This window comes from Polypterus senegalus, chromosome 1 (assembly GCF_016835505.1).
Source record: "Polypterus senegalus isolate Bchr_013 chromosome 1, ASM1683550v1, whole genome shotgun sequence".
Lineage (NCBI taxonomy): Eukaryota > Metazoa > Chordata > Cladistia > Polypteriformes > Polypteridae > Polypterus > Polypterus senegalus.
The window spans coordinates 178054350-178081748 of NC_053154.1; the positions used below are offsets into that span (position 1 = coordinate 178054350).

At 37.8% G+C, this 27399-nt stretch overlaps 1 protein-coding gene across 1 annotated transcript in view; it reads left to right on the top strand.

The window, feature by feature from the left end:
* Positions 1-27399, top strand: part of ddb1 (damage-specific DNA binding protein 1) — a 209292-nt gene that overhangs the window by 174860 nt on the left and 7033 nt on the right. The window contains exons 23-26 of the mRNA XM_039763642.1: positions 442-551; positions 2186-2355; positions 7352-7454; positions 23432-23555. Coding sequence (XP_039619576.1) covers positions 442-551; positions 2186-2355; positions 7352-7454; positions 23432-23555 — 507 coding nt within the window. The remainder of the gene's footprint in view (positions 1-441; positions 552-2185; positions 2356-7351; positions 7455-23431; positions 23556-27399) is intronic.

Here is a 27399-nt window from a genome sequence, read left to right on the forward strand (position 1 = left end):
CAGACTTCGTGCTCTCCTTCATAGCAACAGTATTCCCTGAAGATAGTGGCCACTTTCAGTAGGATAATGCATCCTGCCACACAGTAAATATTGTTCAGGAATGGTTTGAGGAACATGACAAAGAGTTCAAGGTGTTGACACGGCCTCCAAATTCCCAGATCTCAGTCTGAACAAGCATGTGTGGATGTGCTGGATAAACAAATCCGATCCATGGAGGTCCCATCTCACAACTTGCAGGAGGACATTGAGGATCAGCTGCTAATGTCTTGGTGCCAGATACCATACTCCACCTTCAGAAATCTTGTGTGCCCTAATGGGTTCAAAGCTGTTTTGGCAGCATAAGAGATACCTACATAAAAATTAAGAAGGTGGTTTTAGTGTTGTGGCTGATTGGTGTGTAAATGTTATTTTACTTTGTTTTTCTTGAATTAACTTTCGTAGATTGCCAGAGATTTTAATCCTAATTGGATGAGTGCTGTTGAGATCCTGGATGATGACAACTTCCTTGGGGCAGAAAATGCTTTCAACCTGTTTGTGTGTCAGAAAGATAGGTACGTACATCATCTATAAATGTTGCTTATTTTAGAAACACAAGCAATCTCCCTAGTGCAATCGTATCCTGTTGTGTGTGTGTGTGTGTGTGTGTGTGTGTGTGATATCAAAAGACAAGTGCACTCCTGCACAAACACCCTTTTTTTTTAGTTAACATTCTTATTCAGTTACTGCAGTTCTATATCCTGAAGTGAAATTGATGCTTATGGGCTCAATTTCTCATTTTTATGCACTTATTCTGGAGAGGTTTTTGGTGGTAACAGGTTGAGGATATTAGACTGGATTTACCTTTCCACAGTAACTATCTTCAGTTCACTTTTGAATCTCTTTAATTTTTAGGTTCATTTTTTATGATTTTGCTTGCTTGTTTATTTTGTCTTAATAAAATGAAGAAGAGTAAAGTTTTTGGATCCTTGCTGTTTGTTTTTGTTTTTTCTTGTTTTTAACATTACATCTAAAGTAGAATTTGTGTCATTTTTTTATTCAAGTATGTTATGCAAAACATACATATAACAATTTCAGCATGTAACCATTCCAACTTACTAAATTCTTCCTGTTAGTCAAAAAAAAGAAAAAAACATTGGTGACAGTTGCCTCACTATACTATTTATGAAAATGTCTTCTGCTGGGTCATTTACTTATATTTTTATTATATTTATGCTTACTGGAGCAGTTTGCAGCAGAGTGTAACATGTCTGAGAAGAAAACAGCTACTTTCTTTTATACTTGTATTATTTTCTCAGGAACAGATGGTTCAAGTTAAACTGACTAAGAGTATTGGAATTTTGCTCCTTTGTCAGGGTAGAGATTATCTAAATGATATCTCTCAAATCTCTACGTCTACCAAATGCTCATTTCTTCTTCACTGTTGACATACATTGTCAAAGACAGTCAAAGCTGTTTTCATCTGTGCCTAAGTAAAAGCAATGTTATTTAGTAGCTAAACAGTTAACAGTATATTTTATATACCATGTATGTGTGTGTATTACATACATACATACATACATACATACATACATACATACATACATAGAATCCTGAAGCTTCCAAATGGTGATGAAAACTCCACTCGCAACGCCTACTGCAAGCATACAAGTGGTCAAAAATAGTATTCTTACTAGAATATAGTACCAAAATCTGTAATTATATCATTAAGAATTTATCTCTGTTGCCACAATTGTGCCACAGAAACACAGACCCTGTTTTAAATCGAAACCCTTGCTGCTTCAAAGTTGACATAATTGTTAAGTTTAAAGGCTTTTGTTTTGGACCTTTGTATCATTTACTTCCATTCTAAAAGCACACGAGGAGGATAATTATTTTGGTAAAAAAAAAAAAAAGCTTCACTTTAGAGTGCAATTTTTTGTTGCAAATTAATATATGTTACCGTGAAAAAATAACTTTGACTTGAAAAATACCAAATTTATCTTTTAAGTAAATCTGTTTAAGGTTATGAAAAAATTACCATCAATCAGGTATATCAGAACATTTAAGTGGTGTATATATAATATAAATGTTTGATAGCTAGCTTTCAGTTTGGAGCCGAAAGTAGCACATCTTAGCTTTTTTTATAACCATTTTTATACTTTTGCTAAGGATTAATTTCATTTTTTGACACTTCTTTTTTGCTTAGTGCTGCTACAACTGATGAAGAGAGGCAGCATCTTCAGGAAGTAGGCCTGTTCCACTTAGGAGAGTTTGTCAATGTCTTTTGCCATGGTTCTCTTGTCATGCAGAACCTTGGCGAAACATCTACACCCACTCAGGGTTCTGTGTTGTTTGGGACAGTTAATGGAATGATAGGTAAGTAAAGTCTATTATACAATCTACTATACATATTATTTTTTTCTTTGAATAATAATGTCTAAAGATATAGAGGCCTAACTGTTTCTTCCTGATGCAAGCAAGATCCCATTACACATGTATCTTGCACACCTGGTTGTAGATCTTGTAGTCCTTAATATAATTTTAAGAGTCAAAAATCAGTCATTTGTTATTGAATTGGAATATTGGAAAGTTACATCATTTATTTTTGGTCACACTATTTTCACACATACAGCCTATAATGCTAACGAATGAGTGCACTGTTTTGGCAGCTTTCTTCACAGTCAGCAAGTATCCATTTTGTGCTGCATTGTGCAACTGTCCATAGATTGATTACCTGACTATTTGTGCTTCTTACACTCAGCAAGCAGAATAATGCATATACTAGTTGGTATGGTGCAAAGATTTTAAGAGTAGACATCTTTTAACATTTAATTAAAAAATTGATTCATGTTTCTTTTCTCTTAGACAACTAATTTATTTGTATGCTCTCTTAGGGCTTGTTTATACTTCACACTCAGAACGTGTACGCACACGCATCATGACTGCCATGCGTTCCCAGCGCTAATTTGACACGTCCTCTTAGCAGGTCCTCAGAAATTAACACAACATGTGCGCAAGTTATAATACCAGCAAAAAGTCGGGGGGGCATAGTGTAATAAAAGTTGGAACGTAACATCAGTGTCTCTGTTTACCATCTACATGTGACAAAAAGCCGCTATGCGGATCCTAGTAGGTCAGATGTGTGTGCTTTGGTGTTTGATGAATGGTTCTTTGTGGTGAAGCAAAATGCCAACATACAAATGAAAAAAAGTGGTGCTTTTATATTCAAGCGTTGCATATTCCTGATTGTAATGACACAATAAATTTTAAAAGTCTCACATACCATCTTTTGTGGTGTCTTTTTTTTTTTTCTGGGGCTTCCTCCTAACCTGATAGCAGCAATCGCCACACATAACACATTAAATGTATGATATTCCAAATCTCTGCACATTTAGAATCCTAAGATTTATACTTATAATTACACACATGGGGTGACATGGTGGCAGAGTGGTAGCACTGCTGTCTCACAGGGAGTCACGTCGCTGGTATTCCCTGCCTGGAGTTTACATGTTTTCCTGCTGGGTTTCCATAGTGTGCACTGGTTTCCTTCCAAAGATATGCAGATTTGGTGACACTAAAATGATGCTAGTGTGTGTGTGCTTGTATTCACATTGCGATGAGCTGATGCCCCATCCAGGGATTGTTTCAGCTTTGTGCCCAATGCTTGCTAGAATGGACACATCCCTGGATTGATGGATTTAATCATTAAACATCTTTTTCAGAGAGATTGTGGTAAGGTGTCATAGGAATTTAATGGGTATTCCAGGCAATTCACAGCACAGCGAAGCTGAGCCTATTCTCACCGTGATAATATCTTGCACTGCCACCTGGTGGATTCCTCCATATTTACGTAAAGTAAAACGCGCAAGTATAAACAGTAAAAATATTGTGTAGCAGGAGCGTCCGCTGGAGCACACATCGCATCGTGAGAAGTATAAACCTGGCCTTACAAAACTGACTGCTTCAACACCTGTTTATGCTGCTTGTACCATACAGTACACTTGAGATCATCTGAAATTGATCCTCTTACTGATCCCTATTTCCATATTTGACAGACTTTAATTAAGCTTTCTGGATCCTTCCACCTCGATTCAATTTCCTGGGGTCAATTAGTGACCCCTTCACTATGTTGATTCTTAAAACCAGACATGCAGACTAGAACTTGGCATTCAAAAACATAAACATATTTTAAAAAAATACACATCTATATCTGAGAATAAGAACCCGTTTATTGGTTAATGAACAAGAAGGAAAAATAGACTTACAAGGTTCTCCTTTCTTCAGGAAAGATGGAAGAATTAACATTAAGATGAATATCCTCCCTAAGCTTCTCTTTTTATTTCAAAACATTCCAATTTACATCAATAGATCATTTTTAAGAAATTAGATGCAACCATAACCTCATTTATTTGAAATTCAAAACATCCATGTATCCAAAGGGTGACCCTACAAAGACCTAAGGCAGAAGGGGTGGCATGGCTCTATCTAACTTTCAAATTTATTACTTGGCAGCAAACCTACAAACTATAAAAACATGAAAACAAATAGACGAACAGACACAGGCTTGGTCTGCAATAGAAATAAAATCCTGCAGTACTTTTTTATATTCCTTACTTTGCACCCCACTAAATACAAGTTCATTGCCAATATGCCAACAATCCAATTGTGCTTCACTCACACAGAATATGGAACCAATGTAGGAAGTATTGTAAGATAGAGAAGCTTTTATCTTGTAGCACCTCTGCATGAGAACCACCTTTTTCCACCCTCTCAAACACATGCAGTTTTTAATGCCTGGAAAACATTTGGGATTCAGTCACTTAGAGATCTGTACATAGACGACGTGTTTGCATCCTACGAACAATTACAATCCAAATTTAACTTTCCAGCTACACATTTCTTTCACTACCTTCAAATTCAAAACTTTGTTAAACAGAACCTGCCCAATTTTCCTCACCTCTCACCTCCCTCAATGCCGGAAAAAATTTTGCTCAGTCTTGAGGACTCGGACAGCATTTACGTAATATATAAAACTATTTTACAGTCCCTCCCTTTCAAAGGTTTAAGAAAACAATGGGAAAAGGATCTCTCACTCAACATTTCAGAAAAGGAGTGGAAAGTAACAATGCACAGAATTCACTCGCTCCATATGCCCATAGCCTTGAATTATTCAACTCAAAATTTTATTTCAAGCGCATCTTTCGTGTTTAAAATTGTCCAAAATGTTTCCAGGGCAAGATCCAAACTGCAAACACTGTAATCAAGTTCCAGCCTCACTGAGTCACATGTTTTGTGCGTGCACCAAATTAACATCATTTTGGACCAAAATCTTTATAAATTCCTTTTAGACAGCCTTAGTGTCACAATCCCTCCTAATTCACTAACAGCTGTGTTTGGTGTACTTCCAGATGGCCTTACAGTGGAGAAGGACAAACAAACTGTAATTTGCTTTACACTACTCACACGTAGACTTACCTTGCTCACCTGGAAGAATCCTAACTCACCTATTCTAAGTCAGTGGGTAATTGATGATATATACTATTTGAAGCTGGAAAAAATCTAATTTGCACTTTCTCAAAACCTGTCAGGATCTAATCAATAACATTTTAGAATAAGCATTTAGATTGAAGAAGCAGGTTCTCTCCCCTCTTTTACTCCATTTCTCTTTATTCATTTATTAATTTAGCTGTTTACTTATTTTTAGTAGCAGAGCTGTCTTTCTCGGGGTGGGGGTTGATTTGTTTCAAACCTTTTTTTTTTTTTTTTTTTTTTTTTGGTAAAACTTTGTATTTATTTATATGGAATGTTATTTGATTTTTAAAAAATCAATAAAATTATAAAAATAAAAAATCCGGGCACGGCTGAGCATCTATGCAGTGATCTCTGTGTTCCAGTCTATTTATATTTGGAGTATAATCGTCAAATGTGAGATAAGTGTCAAGGCATCATGATCTTCGATAAACCCTGACTGCTTTTCTTTTCTAGGCACAGGCGTTTTGATGGCAAATGGTGTTCCCCAAGTGATAAGATCATCTTCAGTGTCGCAAACCTGGTCCCCTGAGTGAATCAGCGTGTAGTTCTGCCTCCCTGTCAGAGCGGCTTCATGCAAACTTATTTGATGGCGTGTGCCTCTCTTTTTTTCTTAGACGCCCTCCCATCATTGTCTTCAGCCGCTTCTAAAACTATGGTGTGCGCTTCAGCAGCGGCCGCCTCTCTTTGTAATATCAGCGTTTAACTTGGCTTTCTCCATAGCCATTCTAGCTTGTTCAATTTTTAACTGCGCTTCGTGTTCAGCAAAGGATGTGTGTGCACAGGCCCTTGCTGCTGTGCTGACTGACGATGCAAACATCTATGTGCCTGTGGAGCCAGCATGTGAGAGTTTGTCAGTGTCGCTCATGACACAATCCTACTTGCTACCGACTAAGAATCTCAGCTGCTGAGTATCTTTTCACTGTAGTGTTCTCGTCTGTGGTGTTTGAACCAGAAACTAAACAGCAGCCAAACTCTACTTCACAAAAGATTCATAGAGTCAGGAGATAGAACCTTGCCTCAATTTTATTTCAATCTTATGAAGTTAGATTAAAAAGGCTTTGCTTCGATGGGACTAACAAATACTGACTAATCGTGAAACTTGCTGTCTTAACTACTGACTTCCTGTAATTCTATTTTCACTTCCTTACAAGTATTTACATGAATATTCATAAGGTTATGTTAATATTTCTTTGAACAACAAACAGCAATTCTGGGAGACAGAACAACTGAACTTAAAAAGATTTCTTAAAGGATTGAACATGCTTTTTCCTCTCAGTACACACTGATCACCCTAATTGAGTGACAAGTTACATTATTGAGTAAGAGATGATCAGATAGATTATGAAACCTTTGGACACAGGTTAAAAAACATTCTCCTTTATTAAACCTATGCAGTCTTCCTTACAGGACAGGCAGTTATGTTGGTGCCTGTACAAATTCAGTGAATCAGCTAATCTAGTTATCTCTTTATAGCATATACTGTAAGCTCATGGTTTATTATTTCCTCTCTTTCTTGCCTCTTCAGTGGATCCTTCTAATGAAGTATAAGATCTTAATGTGCTGCTGGGAGCTTGACAGTATTCTTCAACAAAATTTGTATTGTCAATATTAATTACATCCTCAAATGATTTTTTGCCTCTTATTTTACTCTGAATTATATTACAGTGTGTTATAAAAGGTTGTGTAAAATGTTTGAATGATATTTTTCACTGTGCATCAGTATTTCTCAGTTTCTATAACATGATCTACTGTATAGATAACTGTGTTCATTGTGTCTGCTCCTGATGTTTACTGCCACTGCTGTAGTGAGAACTTGAATTTTTCTTTTTTTTCCTTGTAGGTTTGGTTACCTCGTTATCTGAAAGCTGGTACAGTTTGTTGTTGGACCTTCAAAATCGGCTTAATAAAGTCATCAAGAGCGTTGGAAAGATTGATCATTCCTTATATCCTTTAAGAGATATTAAGTTAAGAGAAGATTATGTTCTTCCCCCTCCTTTCTTTATAAGACACTGGACAAAGCAAAAAAAGAAGCAAACTTTCCAATAATATTGAAGAGTAAGAAAATTGTAGAATCATGAATCCTTAATATAATTTTTAGTGACATAGATCTGTCATTTTGTTAACCAATTAAAATATTGGAAAGGTACATAATTTATTATTGTTCACATTAGCCATTTTCAAAATACACCCTCTAATGCTAATGAGTGAGTCTTCCAAGAAATTTAGTGGGATTCACATTTTCACACTTAAAATCTTATTTCTTGGGTAGACAGTGTTCACACAATGACTGACAACGTTGAGATGGGGAAAAGGGGTAGGAGATTATGTATTAAATGTCTAAAATCACAGTGTAGTCAGTTTCTCTATTATCCACTGTACTTTTTACAGATCACAATGTTCTCATTATCTCAGATGAAAAGCAGCTCCCTTATTTTCATCTTCTTACACTTTCAAAAGTATTCATTCCTCTCAGTGCTTGTCCTGTTTTGTTGCATCACAATATGAAGTTGAATGGATATTCATTTGGGTTTTATGTATTGGACTTAGAAATATATTCCAAATTATAGAAGTGGAATGAAAATAAAATATATTGTGTATATATACAGTATGTGTGTGTGTACATATGTGTGTGTATATATATATATATATATATATATATATATATATATATATATATATATATGTAATATGTATGTGCTGTGTAAGCCTGTGATGTAAAAAGGCCGATCTCCTAGAAACGTCTGAAATCATATTGAAATGCAGAGTTTTATGCAGAGAGAGAGAGAATGTTTATGTATATATACTGTTTATATATATATATATATATATATCCATCCATCCATCCATCCATCCATTTCCTAACCCGCTGAATCCGAATACAGGGTCACGTGGGTCTGCTGGAGCCAATCCCAGCCAACACAGGGCACATGGCAGGAACCAATCCTGAGCAGGGTGCCAACCCACCGCAGGACACACACAAACACACCAAGCACACACTAGGGCCAATTTAGAATCACCAATCAGTACTGTATAAACAGTATATATATATATATATATATAGATATATATATATATATATATATATATATATATACACTGCTCACAAAAATTAAAGGAACACTTTAAAGAAACACATTAGATACATCAGATCTCAATATGAAGTTGGATATCTATACAAATAACGACAGGGCAATGTCTTGGGAACAAAAGGATGCCAAGTCTTTTAATGGAAATAAAAGTTTTCTGCCTACAGAGGGCTCAATTGTGTAGACACCCTAAAATCAGAGTGAAATGAAGATGTGGCAGGCTAGTCCATTTTTTCAAAACTTAATTTCTGCTACTCAAAATGCTTTTCAGTATCTTGTGTGGCCCCCACGAGCTTGTATGCATGCTTGACAACGCGTCGGGACATGCTCCTAATGAGACGACGAATGGTGTCTTGTGGCATTTACTCCCAGATCTGTATGAGGGCATCCCTGAGCTGTTGTACAGTCTGAGGAGCAACCTGGCGGCGCCTAATGGACCGAAACATAATGTCCCACAGATGTTCTATTGGGTTTAAGTCAGGGGATCGTGAAGGCCATTTAATTGTTTCAATTCCTTCATCCTCCAGGTACTGCCTGCATACTCTTGCCACATGAGGCCGGGCATTGTTTTGCATTAGGAGGAAACCAGGACCTACTGCACCAGCGTAGGGTCTGACAATGGGTCCAAGGATTTCATCCTGATACCTAATGGCAGTCAAGATGCCGTTGTCTAGCCTGTAGAGGTCTGTGAGTCGCTCCATGGATATGCCTCCAAGATCATCACTGACCCACCACCAAACCAGTCATGCTAAACGATGTTACAGGCAGCATAATATTCTCCACGGCTTCTCCTGACCCTTTCACGTCTTTCACATATACTCAGGGTGAACCTGCTCTCATCTGTGAAAAGCACAGGACGCCAGTGGTGGACCTGCCAATTCTGGTATTCTATGGCAAATGCCAATTGAGCTCCCCGGTGCTGTGCTGTGTGCACAGGGCGCAGTAGACATTTGGGCCCTCAGGCAACCCTCATGAAGTCTGTTTCTGATTGTTTGGTCAGAGACATTCACACCAGTAGCCTGCTGGAGGTCATTTTGTAGGGCTCTGGCAGTGCTCATCCTGTTCCTCCTTGCACAAAGGAGCAGATACTGGTCCTGCTGATAGGTTATGGGCCTTTTATGGCCCTCTCCAGCTCTCCTAGAGTAACTGCTTGTCTCCTAGAATCACCTCCATGCCCTTGAGACTGTGCAGGGAGACACAGCAAACCTTCTGGCAATGACACGTATTGATGTGCCATCCTGGAGAAGTTGGACTACCTGTGCAGCTTCTGTAGGGTCCAGGTATCACCTCGTGCTACCAGTAGTGACACTGACTGTAGCCAAATTCAAAACTAGTGAAGAAACAGTCAGAAAAGATGAGTAGGGAAAAATGTCAGTGGCCTCCACCTGTTAAACCATTCCTGTTTTGGGGGTCATCTCATTGTTGCCCCTCTAGTGCATCTGTTGTTAATTTCATTAACACCACAGCAGCTGAAACTGATTAACAACCCCCTCTGCTACTTAACTGACCAGATTAATATCCCATAAGTTTCATTGACTTTATGCTATACTCTGATTAAAAGTGTTCCTTTAATTCTTTTTTGAGTAGTATATATATATATATATATATAAACAGTATATATATATATATATATATATATATATATATATATATATATATATATATATACTAGCAGAATATCACAAGCTTGGAGAAGTAGTGTGTTAAAGAAGTTATGAAAAGAAAAGCAAACATTTTAAAAATAACGTAAGATGATTGTTAATGTAATTGTTTTGTCATTGATATGAGTGTTGTTGTCATATCTATCTATTATATATATATATATATATATATATATAGATATATATAGATATATATAGCAAAATACCTGCGATTGGCAGCGGAGAAGTAAAAAGAAAAGGAAACATTTTAATAATAACGTAATATGATTGACAATGTAATTGTTTTGTCATTGTCATGAGTGTTGCTGGCATATATATATATATATATATATATATATATATATATATATATATATATATATATATATATATATATATACATACATACACATATATATACAGGTGTATATATATATACATATATACACATACTGTATATATACACACACATATATACATACTGTATATACAACATATACAAATCTACATATATATATATCTACATATATATATATTAGGGGTGGAACTCGATTAAAAAAATAATCCAATTAATTAGAGGCTGTGTAAGAATTAATCTTGATTAATCGTATGTAATCGCGACGTAAATTTGCCCCAAATCGCAAATGTTTTTTTTTAATTTAAAACGGTTTTAGTGGGCGACAGAATCAAATAATAGACATGGACATGAATATTGTAAACTGAAGCTGTTTTAATTTCTGAAAAAAAGCTTTTAAACTGCATTTGAATTCAAAACAGAAACAAAAATATCATCCCTGGTTAAAATTGGGCAGACTTAAAAATAAAGTGGTAGTTTAAGTACTTTAAGTACATTTTCAGAATAGTATTGTCTTTAAATAATAATAACCAAAATTTCAACATAAAGTGCAGTTTTTCTTCTTAAAAAATAAGTCAGAAACATAAAAGGTAATTTGACCAGCTTACTCTTTAAACTCTGAGTAACATTAGCCAAAATTATTTTGTACATTAGGCTAAAACAGTGTGATCATTGAACATTTTGTAATTAGATGTATTTAGAATTACTAACGGTCACGGAAGTCCAATGATCCCCAGTAAGAGCCACAAAGTCCGCTTTCTGTAATGCATCTAATTTTGCTTGCTTTTCAGTGTGCACAAAACCATGCTTTTATCAAGGCTTTCGGGTAGTCGAAATGATCAGTCGTAGGAGCGCTTTATTCCGACTCTAACATTTTTGTAGCTGTGATGTGTGCATCAGTGTAATGGATGTACCAGGAAATCATGCATTGACAAAAGTTCCGTTTGCTTGGAATTGAAAGTGTGATTAAATGCGTTATTTTTAACGCGTTATGGAGTACATGCATCGAAGCTTCTCAGCTGTGCTTGTGCTAAGAAAGGAAAATTTTTAAAAATAACGTAACATGATTCTGCGTTAACCTAATATTTTTCATACGTCCCAAACCAAGGAGATGTGAAGGTAAAATGAATCGGTAGCGCGTACATAGTCAGTACACCCTCTCGGGAATCGAACCTCGAATGTCGGCGTTAGAGGCTTAAGACTCTACAATTAGCCACAGCGTGTGGCTTGTCTATGCTAAAGTATGTATTGTAGATCGGGTATATATATACATTTATATATATACCCGTGTACGCAGTGGAGAAGTAGAAGTTATGAAAAGAAAAGGGAACATTTTAAAAATAACGTAACATGATTGTCAATATACAGTAATTGTTTTGTGAGTGTTATTGAATGTTGCTGTCATCAAGGATTTGATTATCATTATTTCTTTCAATCAGGCTCGTATTTGTAGGATGTGTTCAAGTTACATTCCGTGTTTGTCAATCGTTGTAAAGATAAGAGGTTTCATTCATCGATTAGTTCCTTACTGCATCAATAAACAGCTCGTCTTCCTTTTATCTGTGATGTGACAAACTGCATGCACGGTTTTTTTTACACTGTCTTCCTTTAGCAGGACATTCACTTTTTCCACCGTGTGCTTTGTTTCCGCAGTAGCTGCACTTATGAATATGATTGTATGTATAAGACGCTTCATATTTTTTGCTGCCTTCTCAATTGTGTAATTCGGTTTTGTTCAGCACTCTTTGGAACTGTTGCTTTTGTCTGCGCATTGCGCCAGTTCACGTGAGCCGCTTGGTGTTCTTGCATCGAAGGTTCCCAGCTGTACTGGTGCCATCTCGTGTAATGTCAGCTAAGACCCGGCACTTAAAAGTTTCTCTCGCAGTTTCAATGAGTTTGTGCCAAACACCACCCTGACCATCTCATCTTCCTCTGCATAAGCACAGTCCTTCACCCGTGAACATTTACCGCAGTGTTTGTATTGGATTGCCGCTGATGGACGGCCTTATATGGGCAGGCACTAAATTACAAACGCTAGTGGCAGCCTGTCTATGAACTTAATTTAATATAAACTTACGGTTCACGCCGTGCTTTGTTTCGCAGTAGCTGTACTTATGAATATGCTTGTATGCATCATTTGCTTCATAATGTTTTTCTGCCTTCTCAATTGTGAAATGGCGCTTTGTGCTCATCGCTGTTTGGAGTTCTTCCTTGTTCTCTACGCACTTACGTAGGAGGCGTGATGATGTCACACTAAACTCCGCCCCACGCCATCTCCAACTCAAGACTCCATTACATTATATGGGGAAAAATAGCTTCCAGTTATGACCCTTATGCGTAGAATTTCGAAATGAAACCTGCCCAACTTTTGTAAGTAAGCTGTAAGGAATAAGCCTAATAAATTATATATATATATATATATATATATATATATATATATATATATATATATATATATATATATATATATATATATATATATATATATATATAGAGAGAGAGAGAGAGAGAGAGAGAGAGAGAGAGAGAGAGAGAGAGAGAGAGAGAGAGAGAGAGAAGAGAGAGAGAGAGAGAGAGAGAGAGAGAGAGAGAGAGAGAGAGAGAGAGAGAGAGAGAGAGAGAGAGAGAGAGAGAGAGAGAGAGAGAGAGAGAGAGAATGTTTATACAGTGGTGTGAAAAACTATTTGCCCCCTTCCTGATTTCTTATTCTTTTGCATGTTTGTCACACAAAATGTTTCTGATCATCAAACACATTTAACCATTAGTCAAATATAACACAAGTAAACACAAAATGCAGTTTTTAAATGATGGTTTTATTATTTAGGAGAAAAAAATCCAAACCTACATGGCCCTGTGTGAAAAAGTAATTGCCCCTTGTTAAAAATAACCTAACTGTGGTGTATCACACCTGAGTTCAATTTCCGTAGCCACCCCAGGCCTGATTACTGCCACACCTGTTTCAATCAAGAAATCACTTAAATAGGAGCTGCCTGACACAGAGAAGTAGACCAAAAGCACCTCAAAAGCTAGACATCATGCCAAGATCCAAAGAAATTCAGGAACAAATGAGAACAGAAGTAATTGAGATCTATCAGTCTGGTAACGGTTATAAAGCCATTTCTAAAGCTTTGGGACTCCAGCGAACCACAGTGAGAGCCATTATCCACAAATGGCAAAACATGGAACAGTGGTGAACCTTCCCAGGAGTGGCCGGCCGACCAAAATTACCCCAAGAGCGCAGAGACGACTCATCCGAGAGGTCACAAAAGATCCCAGGACAACGTCTAAAGAACTGCAGGCCTCACTTGCCTCAATTAAGGTCAGTCACGACTCCACCATAAGAAAGAGACTGGGCAAAAACGGCCTGCATGGCAGATTTCCAAGACACAAACCACTGTTAAGCAAAAAGAACATTAGGGCTCATCTCAATTTTGCTAAGAAACATCTCAATGATTGCCAAGAGTTTTGGGAAAATACCTTGTGGACTGATGAGACAAAAGTTGAACTTTTGGAAGGCAAATGTCCCGTTATATCTGGCGTAAAAGGAACACAGCATTTCAGAAAAAGAACATCATACCAACAGTAAAATATGGTGCTGGTAGTGTGATGGTCTGGGGTTATTTTGCTGCTTCAGGACCTGGAAGGCTTGCTGTGATAGATGGAACCATGAATTCTACTGTCTACCAAAAAATCCTGAAGGAGAATGTCCGCCATCTGTTCGTCAACTCAAGCTGAAGCGATCTTGGGTGCTGCAACAGGACAATGACCCAAAACACACCAGCAAATCCACCTCTGAATGGCTGAAGAAAAACAAAATGAAGACTTTGGAGTGGCCTAGTCAAAGTCCTGACCTGAATCCAATTGAGATGCTATGGCATGACCATAAAAAGGCGGTTCATGCTAGAAACCCTCAAATAAAGCTGAATTACAACAATTCTGCAAAGATGAGTGGGCCAAAATTCCTCCAGAGCGCTGTAAAAGACTCATTGCAAGTTATTGCAAACGCTTGATTACAGTTATTGCTGCTAAGGGTGGCCCAACCAGTTATTAGGTTCAGGGGGCAATTACTTTTTCACACAGGGCCATGTAGGTCTGGAATTTTTTTCTCCCTAAATAATAAAAACCATCATTTAAAAACTGCATTTTGTGTTTACTTGTGTTATATTTGACTAATGGTTAAATGTGTTTGATGATCAGAAATATTTTGTGTGACAAACATGCAAAAGAATAAGAAATCAGGAAAGGGGCAAATAGTTTTTCACACCACTGTGTGTGTGTGTATATATATATATATATATATATATATATATATATATATATATATATATATATATATATATATATATATACACTAGTAAAATACCAAGGCTTCAGCATGGCGAGAAGTAGTGTGTTAAAGAAGCAATGAAAAAGAAAAGGAAACATTTTGAAAATAACGTAACATGATTGTCAATGTAATTGTTTTGTCACTGTTGTGAGTGATGAGTGTTGTTGTCATATATATATATATATTTACACACACACACATAAACATATATATATATATACATATCTATACATATACACATATATACATACATATATATATATCTACATATATACACATACATATACACACACACATAAATACATACACACATACATATATACATACACACACATATATACACACAAATACATATATAAACATATATATATATATATACATACATATCTACATATATACACACACAGCTATTTCGTATCAGTGCAATACGCTGCTTGTTAAAATGGATAACTCCCGCTCTTACGTGCAAGTCTGCGTGGATATTATGAACTATCGTATTTGTTCAAGTTCTATTTAAATTTTAAATAGAAGGAATTTTTATTTAGTCGACAGAAATATCTTTGGTAGGAATGGTAAAAACAGACAGGAATATTATTCCTGAATAAATCAACTCAAACCTTAAACAACTTATAATATTTTGCTCTCCATAAAAATATATCCTGTCTAAATTATACAAGTTAGAAATAAAGTAAACATTAAAAGAACAAACATTCAAATTTCTTTACTCTTATGTAATTTTATATAAAAAATAAACTTAGATTTTAAATATCCCAAAAGATTTTGCTCTCAATAAAAATATATCCTGTCAAAATTGTACAAATTCAAATATGAACATGCTGCATAACAAAACCTGGAAATATAAATAAAATGTGTTCCTTTCAGCAATTAAATCAAATCATTCAGTTGTCTTTGCTCATATGTCATTTTAGAGCTGGACGCCTGGCATCTTTTTTTGGCAACAAATTCGTTTATGTTTGGTGTGAGGTTCTGTGTTGTGGAGATTCTCAGGATGGATTGCAGGTGCTCATCAGTGAGGCGACTCCTGTGTGCTGTTTTGTTAGTCTTTATCACTGAGAAGAGCTTCTCACACAGATATGTGCTACCAAACATGCACAAGGTTCGAGCCGCATGTAGACGGACTTTTTTTGTTCTTCAAAGTCACCAAAGCGCCGTGCAAACTCAGTGCGCTCAGTTTATCAGCAAAGTGCGTATTTGGGAACACCGTAGTGACGACTTGGTTTAACATTACTTGGCAACAGGGAAAGTGGGGCAAGGTGTACTGGTGCATTTGTGTCTCCCATAAAAGCAGCTTCACTTGAAATCACTTTGTGATTGTGCACGGTAAAACGTCCGCTGAAGTGTCAGATTCTTATTTAATTATTCTGCTTTCTGTATCTTCTGCATTGCATTCAGGTTACCCTGATGTTTTGTGTCATAGTGCCGTCTTAGATTAAATTCTGTAATTACAGCCACATTAGCTCCACAAATGAGACACACGGGTTCAGTAAACATATACTCAGCCTCCCATCGGTTTTTAAAGGCTCTATTTTCAGAATGAACTTTCTCTCCAGCATCGTGTGAGCTAGCTTCGCAATAACTTGCAGCATCATAAGCTAGACTTGATTAACGCGGTAAGTGTTCGGCAAGGCAGCTGAAGCGCTGCATTATGGGATCTGTAGTTTATTGTGTTACCAGCGCTTCATATACCTGGGCCATTAATAACAATAATACAGTATATAAAATGATCTCGGGCGGATATAATTACACGCCGGGCCGGATGTGGCCCGTGGCCCTTGAGTTTGACAAATATGGACTAAATAGAACTTGAAAAGATATATTTTTTGAAATGTGATCGCGCACTACAGCCTGCATCCTCCCCTCGCTCTTACTTAAGCTAGAAAAGGAAAAGGGAACATTTTAAAAATAACGTAACATGACTGTCAATATACAGTATTTGTTTTGTGAGTGTTACTGAGTGTTGCTGTCATCAAGGATTTGATTATCATTATTTCTTTCAATCAGGCTCGTATTTGTAGGATGTTTTGTGTTCAAGTTACATTCCGTGTTTGTCAATCGTTGTAAAATGACAGGTTTCTTTCATCGATTAGTTTCTTACTGCATCAATAAACAGCTCGTCTTCTTTATCTGAGACCTGACACACTGCATGCACGTTTTTTTTTTTTTTTTAACACTGTCTTCCTTTAGCGGGACATTGACTTTTTCCACCGTGTGCTTTGTTTCCGCAGTAGCTGGATTTATGAATATGCTTATCAGACGCTTCATATTTTTTGCTGCCTTTTCAATTGTGTAATTCGGTTTTTGTTCAGCGCTCTTTGGAACTGTTGCCTTTTATCTGTGCACTGCGTCAGTTCACGTGAGCCTCGGTGTACATGCATCGAAGGTTCCCAGCTGTGCTGGTGCCATCTGGTGCTATGTTCGTGGCTGTATTTAATGTTACCTTAGTCCTGGCACTTAAAACTTTCTCTCGCAGTTTCGCTGAGTTTGTGTCAAACACCACCCTGACCATCTCATCTTCCTCTCCATAAACACAGTCCTTCACCCGTGAATATTTAGTGGGAGTTTGCTATTGGATTGCCGCTGACGGACGGCCTTATATGGGCAGGCACTAAATTACAAACGCCAGCGGCAGCCTGTCTATGAACTTAATTTAAAGTGTAGATTTACATCGTGCTTTGTTTCCAAGTAGCAGAACTCATGAACATGGTTGTATATGTCACTTTCGCTTCGCTGCTTATTGTTTAGCTGCCTTCTCAATTATATAATGCATGTTTTCTTCAGCTTTTTGGAGGTCTTCCTGGTTTTCTATGTACTGCGTGATTACGTGGGAGGCGTGATGATGTCACACGAAACTCCGCCCCCATGGCGTTCAAGCTCATCTCCATTACAGTAAATGGAGAAAAACAGCTTCCAGTTATGACCATTACGCGTAGAATTTCGATATAAAACCTGCCCAACTTTTGTAAGGAAGCTGTAAGTAATGAACCTGCCAAATTTCAGCCTTCCACCCACACGGGAAGTTGGAGAATTAGTGAGTGAGTGAGTGAGTGAGTGAGGGCTTTGCCTTTTATTAGTATATATATATATATATATATATATATATATATATATATATATATATATATATATAAAATATATATATATATATATAAAATATATATATATATATTAAGTTATAAAATATATATTAAGTTATAAAAAGTGCCTAGCCTACCAGAAACAACAATTTCATACTGTACTCACCATTTAATTTGACATCTTTAAGCTGCGGGAAGGGAGGAGGAGAATGAAAAGGAAAGTGGTTATTGTTTAGAAGGAGCCTCCTTATGCAAATCTTTTCTTTGTAAAATTGTCGAGATGGTGGATCAGCTCTTCTGAATTGTTGGGTCTGGCATATTGCATCTTCCTCTTCACAATACCCCATAGATTTTCTATGGCGTTAAGGTCAGGCGAGTTTGCTGGCCAGTCAAGAACAGGGATACCATGGTCCTTAAACCAGGTACTGGTAGTTTTGGCACTTTGTGCAGGTGCCAGGTGCTGTTGGAAAATGAAATCTGCATCTCCATAAAGTTCGTCAGCAGCAGGGAGCATGAAGTGCTCTAAAACTTCCTGGTAGATGGCTGTGGTGACCTTGGACCTCAGAATACACAATGGACCAACACCAGCAGATGACATGGCACCCCAAACCATCACTGACTGTGGAAACTTTACACTGGACCTCAAGCAACGTGTATTCTGTGCCTCTCCTCTCTTCCTCCAGACTCTGGGACCTTGATTTCCAAAGGAAATGCAATATTTACTTTCATCAGAGAACATAACTTTGGACCACTCGGCAGCAGTCCAGTCGAGATGCTTCTGATGCTGTCTCTTGTTCAAGAGTGGCTTGACACAAGGAATGCGACAGCTGAAACCCATGTCTTGCATACGTCTGTACGTGGTGGTTCTTGAAGCACTGACTCCAGCTGTAGTCCACTCTTTGTGAATCTCCCCCACAGTTTTGAATGGGTTTTGTTTCACAATCCAATCCAGGGTGCGGTTATCCCTATTGCTTCTACACTTTTTTCTACCACCTCTTGTCCTTCCCTTCGCCTCTCTATTAATGTGCTTGGACACAGAGCTCTGTGAACAGCCAGCCTCTTTAGCAATGACTTTTGTGTCTTGCCCTCCTTGTGCAAGGTGTCAATGGTCGTCTTTTGAACAACTGTCAAGTCAGCAGTCTTCCCCATGATTGTGTAGCCTACAGAACTAGACTGAGAGACCATTTAAAGTCTTTTGCAGGTGTTTTTAATTAATTAGCTGATTAGATTGTGGCACCAGGTGTCTTCAATATTGAACATTTTCACAATATTCTAATTTTCCGAGATACTGAATTTGGGACTTTCATTAGTTTTCAGTTATAATCATCAAAATTAAAAAACATTTGAAATACATCAGCCTGTGTGTAATGAATGAATCTGATATACAAGTTTCACTTTTCGATTGGAATTACTGAAATAAATCAACTTTGTTAAGATATTCTAATTTTATGACCAGCACCTGTGTGTGTATGTGTATGTATATGTATGTATGTATGTATGTATGTACCAGCAATTTAACTTGGTGATCAATCCTGTCAAGAACGTGACAATAAAACGGCAGCAACACCATTTAGATCTCTGCTGTACTTTTAAAGATCACAGTTCATTTTGCACAATGCAACGGGTGACCCAGTGTGCCAGGTTGGCCAGTGGAGTTCACTAGGATATTCAAGTTTGGCTTTTTAACTAGGGTACATTTCTTGTCTGAAAACGGCGAGAGTTAAAGTGGCTCGATTTGGATTTAACTCTTTATATGCACGTTAAAGCCCACAGTTCATTGGTGCAGATAAGCGATCGATTGTGCCAGGTTTACCAGAGAATTAAATTAGTGAACCCGCATTGAACTGGGTAAACTTCACACGCAGTAAATACGTGAAATATGAATTCCTTTCGTAACTTGTGCGAATAACAAGCTGCGGGCTAGAAAGTAAATGGCTAACTAATGTAATTTCCTTTTACTATAAATGAATGCATTGGTTAGCGGTGCTGCTTCGCGGATTTAACGATCTGGGCTTGAATGCATAGCCTGATTTTATAAACTTGCCAATATTCATTTCTGTGGACTGTAACTGTATGAGGAAAACAGACTGTTCATTGATATGTCCCGTTTCCAGAAAATGATATACAGTAGAACGCGATGGCATTTGGTGCTCATCTGAAAGAATGCGGCGCACACGCAATATTGGCAGATGCGACCTTAAAAGTGCCTGGTGGGCACGAGATAGTAAGTTGTACGCACCAAATTGTTTTCCAGGAAGAAACAAAACACCATATCTCCTTAGGTGCTCCGTACTAGTGTGCAGACGAATACCTGTAAACTAAACCCTTACCCTCCCACAAGCCTACTCTTAACCATAGTGTAATGGGGTATGCGATGGGCATTTCGTGACTGACGTTCCGGGCATTACCTGACTTAGGTGTTGCATGCTGCTGTTAAACCCAACTCTAACCATCCCACACTCCTTTAATAAATAAAAGCCCATCCGTCTGCTTTTTTATATCACCACGCTGGAAGTGACGTCAAACTGAAGCGCCACAGCCTTGGTAAGGTCGTAATTAGGAAGCCCCGAAGCACACTTTTGTAATATTTGAATCTAAGTTTATCGCGTACGTACGTGAAAGTATCTTGTACGTACGAGATAAGGGTTATCCCATAATTTTTTTCGCTGTGCGGTTCAGAGCTTCCGTATTTTATATGTATATATATATATGTGTGTGTGTGTGTATGTATGTGTGTATATATATATATATATATATATATATATATATATATATATATATATATATATATATATATATATATATATATATATATATATATATATATATATATATATATATATATAATGTTTACACACACAGTGCATCCGGAAAGTATTTACAGCGCATCACTTTTTCCACATTTTATGTTACAGCTTTATTCCAAAATGGATTAAATTCATTTTTTTCCTCAGAATTCTACACACAACACCCTGTAATGACAATATGAAAAAAGTTTACTTGAGGTTTTTGCAAATTTATTAAAAATAAAAAAAACGAGAAATCACATGTACATAAGTATTCACAGCCTTTGCGCAATACTTTGTCGATGCACCTTTGGCAGCAATTACAGCCTCAAGTCTTTTTGAATATGATGCCACAAGCTTGGCACACCTATCCTTGGCCAGTTTCGCCCATTGCTCTTTGCAGCACCTCTCAAGCTCCATCAGGTTGGATGGGAAGCGTCGGTGCACAGCCATTTTAAGATCTCTCCAGAGATGTTCAATCGGATTCAAGTCTGGGTTCTGGATGAGCCACTCAAGGACATTCAGAGTTGTCCTGAAGCCACTCCTTTGATATCTTGGCTGTGTGCTTAGGGTCGTTGTTCGGCTGAAAGATGAACCGTCACCCCAGTCTGAGGGTCAAGAGCTCTCTGGAGCAGGTTTACATCCAGGATGTCCCTGTACATTGCTGCAGTCATCTTTCCCTTTATCCTGACTAGCCTCCCAGTTCCTGCTGCTGAAAAACATCCCCACAGCATGATACTGCCACCACCATGCTTCACTGGATGGTATTGGCCTGGTGATGAGCGGTGCCTGGTTTCCTCCAAAAGTGACGCCTGGTATTCACACCAAAGAGTTCATTCTTTGTCTCATTAGACCAGAGAATTTTGTTTCTCATGGTTTGAGAGTCCTTCAGGTGCCTTTTGGCAAACTCCAGGCGGGCTGCCATGTGCCTTTTACTTAGGGGTGGCTTCCGTCTGGCCACTCTACCATACAGGTCTGATTTGGTGGATTGCTGCAGAGATGGTTGTCCTTCTGGAAGGTTCTCCTCTCCCCACAGAGAACCTCTGGAGCTCTGACAGAGTGACCATCGGGTTCTTGGTCACCTCGCTGACTAAGGCCCTTCTCCCTCGATCGCTCAGTTTAGATGGCCGGCCAACTCTAGGAAGAGTCCTGGTGGTTTTGAAATTCTTCCACTTATGGATGATGGAAGCCATTGTGCTCATTGGGACCTTCAAAGCAGCAGAATGTTTTCTGTAACCTTCCCCAGATTTGTGCCTTGAGACCACAGTTGGACTCCAATTAAGCTGCAGAAACATCTCAAGGATGATCAGGGGAAATAGGATGCACCTGAGCTCAATTTTGAGGTTAATGGCAAAGGCTGTGAATACTTATGTACATGTGCTTTCTCAATTTTTTTATTTTTAATAAATTTGAAAAAATCTCAAGTAAACTTTTTTTACGTTGTCGTTATTGGGTGTTGTGTGTAGAATTCTGAGGGAAAAAATGAATTTAATCCATTTTGGAATAAGGCTGTAACATAACAAAATGTGAAAAAAGTGCTGCGCTGTGAATACTTTCCGGATGCACTGTATATACTTCTAGAATTTTATGAAATTTTAGTTGTTCAAATTGATCTTATTAGTCAAGACACAAAAAGCTTTTTCACACACTCCGAGTCCTTATATTGTGTGGCATTTGAATTGAAAATAATTCTTTGTGTTTTGGTGTCTTTCAGTGTTTTCCTGCACTTGTAGGAAACCCACACTTTTTTAAACTGGTGTGAACCTGAGAATTTTAGGCTGGTCATTAGTTAGGATAGTGCATTACTAAATATGGTTGAGATTTATTATGGAGGAGTTTATATTTATATTTAATAGAAGATTGCATTTAACTGAAAGGATTTTTTACATTAAGGTTGAAAGATGTTGGGTCACTTTTATGAAATTTACATTTGTACTGCATAGTACATAATTAAATGTGATATATAATCTTTATCATGGAATTTTTCTGCGCAAGAATATCTTTTTTTTGTGTTAAAGAGCTTTTGCATTTTAAGGAAACACATATATTGGTGATGACCTTATTTGGTGTGAAAACGTCGTCTTACAATTTTGAATAAATAAAAAAAAATGCAAAATTATAGAAATAATATGTGAATGTTTAATCTGAAATATTTTCCCATGAATAATCTTTAAAGAAATACTAAAGCTAATAAATGTGCAGCAGACGTGTGCTGAGCATCCCATGTAGTGTGCTCTTTCAGCTCAGGCTTCTATTGTCTCTTGTTAGCCAACATAAAGAGCTAGGAATCAAACTAGTGAAATTCATCCAAGCAAGTAAAAAAAATGTCAGCAAGTCTGTTTGTGCTATTTGTTTAAATTATATTAAATGATATTTGCTCAGTCGTTTAATACATTTAATAACATTATTTTTTGTAGAATTGATAGTGAAGGTGTGTGTTTTTCTTTTGTCCCAAGATCTGTAAAAAGGGAAACTAGATAAATAAGCAGTTACACCTCCAGCGCCCTGAACTGGATTAAAAATGTTTGAGAATACTATGTGTGCTGTTGTGCCTGTTTTGGTTAAGCTTATATATAGTTCTTAAACAGATGTTTCAACCTTGTGTCAAAATTTTCTTTAACTGTCTTTTACTTGGAGATCATTTTACACAGAGCGCAAAACAGAACAAGCAACAGGCTTTATTGATGGTGACCTAATTGAGAGCTTTCTGGACCTGAGCCGACCTAAAATGCAGGAAGTGGTCAGTGGATTACAGGTTAGTGTTTTAAGTTGCGTTAGATAGTTGATGTAGCATAAGATCTAAGTATGTTTACATTAGCCAAGACTAAATTCCATCTTTATAGTTTCAATGCACATATTCTGTTAAACACCACTGACATAACAGTTATGTGTAATATTCTTGTTTTTATTTCTCTGGGGAGCTATTTTTAAGTTTGTAGTAGAGAGTAGAGATGGTAAATATTTAGATAAGAGCTTAATTTTTGCTTGCAGTCTAAGTCTTATTTCTGGGAGCATTTACTATTTATTGCATTGTTGCAGAAAATTTTTTGCATGCTGGAATAAGGGTGCCAGCAAAAGTGAAGAAGTGTGACGGGAACTCATACCAGGCCCAAATATTATTGTTAAATGAAGTTCACTGTTCAGATTGATGGTTCATTGATAACAACATTAATACGTTGAATATTTAATGTTTGTTTCCTGATTTTTTTTTTTTAATAATGTAGTTAAATGATTAATTTAGCAGTCGTCGTCTTCTTCTTTCGGCTACACCCATTAGTGGCTGCCACAGCGGATCACCTTTTTTCATATCTTCCTGTCCTCTGCATCTTTCTATGTAACATCCATCACCTGCATGTCCTCTCTCACCATATCCGTAAACTTTCTCTTAGTCCTTCCTCTTTTCCTCTTGCTTGGCAGCTCTATCCTTGACATCATTTTCCCAATACACCTAGCATCTCTTCTCTGCACATGTCCAAACCAACGCAATCTCGCCTCTCTGCCTTTGTCTCCCAACTGTCCAACCTGAGTTGACCCTCTAATGTACTCATTTCTAATCCTGTCCATCCTTGTCACACCCAATGCAAACCTTAGCATTTTTAACTCTGCCACCTCCAAGATCTGTCTCCTGCTGTCTGGTCAGTGCCACCATCTTCAACCCATATAACTTAGCTGATCTCACTACCGTCCTGTAGGTCTTACCTTTCTCTCTTGCTGATACCTGTCTGTCACAAATTACTCCTGACACTCTTCTCCACCCATTCCACCCTGCCTGCACTCTCTTTTTCACCTCTCTTCCACAATCCCTGTTACTCTGTAATGTTGATACCAAGTATTTAAACTCCAACTTCACCAATTCTACTCCCTGTATTCTCACCATTCCACTGTCTTTCCTCTCATTCACACACATGTATTCTGCTTTCATTCCTCTCCTCTCTAGAGCATATCTCCGCCTCTCCAGGGTCTCCTCAACCTGCTTCCTACTCTTGTTACAGATTGCAGGGTCATCAGCAAGCATCATAGTCCAAGGGGATTCCCGTCTAATCTAATGTGTCAACCTGTCCATCACCATTGCAAATAAAAAGGGCTTAGAGCCGATCCTTGATATAATTCCACTGCCACATTGAATGCATCTGTCACTCCTACCGCAGACTTCACTACTGTCACACTTCCCTCGTACATATCCTGTACAACTCTTATATACTTCTTTGCCACTCCTGACTTCCTCATACAATACCACAACTCCTCTTGAGGCACCCTGTCGTATGCTTTTTCCATGTCCACAAAGACACAATGTAACTTCTTCTGGCCTTCTCTATACTTCGCCATCAACATCCTCGGAGCAAACATTGCATCTGTGGTGTTTTTTCTTGGCATGAAACCATACTGCTGCTCGATAATCATCACCTCCCTTCTTAACCTAGCTCTCACTACTCTTTCTCACAACTTCATGCTGTGGCTCGTCAATTGTATCCCCCTGTAGTTACTAAAGCTCTGCACATCCCCCTTATTATTAAAAATAGGAATATCCTTTATCACCCTAATCTGCTGCACATCTTTCCCAGCTCAGTCCCTCTGTTTAGCCAATCGGTTACAGGTCCTTTTCTCCCTCCTTAGTGTCCAACCTCTCATACAACTCATAATACGCCCTTTCTTTAGCCTTCGCCACCTCACTCTTCCTCTGTATACTCTCCTGTACTTCCCCATTCCACCACCAGGTTTCCTTTTCCACCTTCCTCTGTCCAGATGTCATGCCAAGCACCCTTCTTGCTGTCACCCTTACTACTTCTGCTGTAGTTGCCTAGCTGTCTGGTAACTTTTCTCTGCTACCCAGTGTCTGCCTTACCTCGTCTCTAAACTCAACCTTGCAGTATTCCTTTTTCAACTTCCACCATTTGATCCTTGGCTCTGCCCTCATTCTCCTCCTCTTCTTGATCTCCAACGTCATCTTTCAGACCACCATCCTATGCTGTCTAACTTTCCCCTGCTACCTCTTTGCAGTCTTTAATCACCTTAAGATTAACTCTTCTGCATATGAAATAATTTACCTGTGTGCATCTTCTTCCACTCTTGTACATCACCCTATGTTGCTCCCTACTTAAAACACATATTCACCACAGCCATGCCCATCCTGTTCACAAAATCCACTATCATCTGACCTTCTTCATTTCTGTCCTTGACACCATACGTACCCATCATCCTCCTCGTCTCCCCTGTTCCCTTCACCAACATGTCCACTGAAATTCACTTCAATCACTACTTTCTGTCCTTTGGATACACTGTCCATTACTTCATCCAACATAACATCTCAGTCTTGTTCTTTATCCTCTTTGGATAGTTGCCTCTATGATAATACAATTTGGATGGTACATCATCTGCTCAAATTTAATAGTGCCTAGTCTGCAATTCTCCTTATGGGTTCTAAAGCTATCCTTTCAAAATTTGGAAATCTTAAGATTTAAATTGATGATACCCTTATTTCTTTACACCCTAAAGTCAAGAGCCTTGGTGTTGCTTTTAATAGCAATTTGTCTCTTCAATATTAGTTCTACATCCTTTGCTGCATTTTGCCATTTTTGTAATATTTCAAGACTTTGTCCCTCACTGTCCATCTCTGCAGTTGAAACACTAATTCATTCATTCGTCACACCAAGGCTTGATTATTGCAATGCTCTTATTTTTTTGGATCCTGACTGAACTTACACAAAAGCTGCTGTTAGTTCAAAATTCTGCTGCATGCTTATTGAGTCAAACTAAGCCAATTTTTGCATTACACCTACAGTTAGGTCCATAAATATTTGGACACAGACATCTTTTTCTCTAATTTTGGTTTTGTACATTACCACAATGAATTTTAAATGAAACAACTCAGATGCAGTTGAAGTGCAGACTTTCAGCTTTAATTCAGTGGGGTGAACAAAAAGATTGCATAAAAATGTGAGGCAACTAAAGCATTTTTCACATAATCCCTTCATTTCAGGGGCTCAAAAGTAATTGGACAATTGACTCAAAGGCTATTTCATGGGCAGGTGTGGGCAATGTCTTTATGTCATTATCAATTAAGCAGATAAAAGGCCTGGAGTTAATTTGTGGTGCTTGCATGTGGAACATTTTACTGTGAACAGACAACATGCGGTCAAAGAAGCTCTCCATGCAGGTGAAAGAAGCCATCCTTAAGCTGCAAAAACAGAAAAAGAACCCATCCAAGAAATTGCTACAATATTACAAGTGGCAAAATCTACAGTTTGGTACAAACAGAAAGCAAGCACTGGTGAACTCAGCAACGCAAAAAGACCTGGATGTCCACGGAAGACAACGGTGGTGGATGATCGCAGAATCATTTCCATGGTGAAGAGAAACCCCTTCACAACAGCCAACCAAGTGAACAACACTCTCCAGGGGGTAGGCGTATCGATATCCAAATCTACCATAAAGAGAAGACTGCATGAAAGTAAATACAGAGGGTGCACCGCAAGGTGAAAGCCACTCATAAGCCTCAAGAATAGAAAGGCTAGATTGAACTTTGTTCTGGAAAAACATTCTTTGGACAGATGAAACCAAGATCAACCTCTACCAGAATGATGGCAAGACAAAAGTATAGA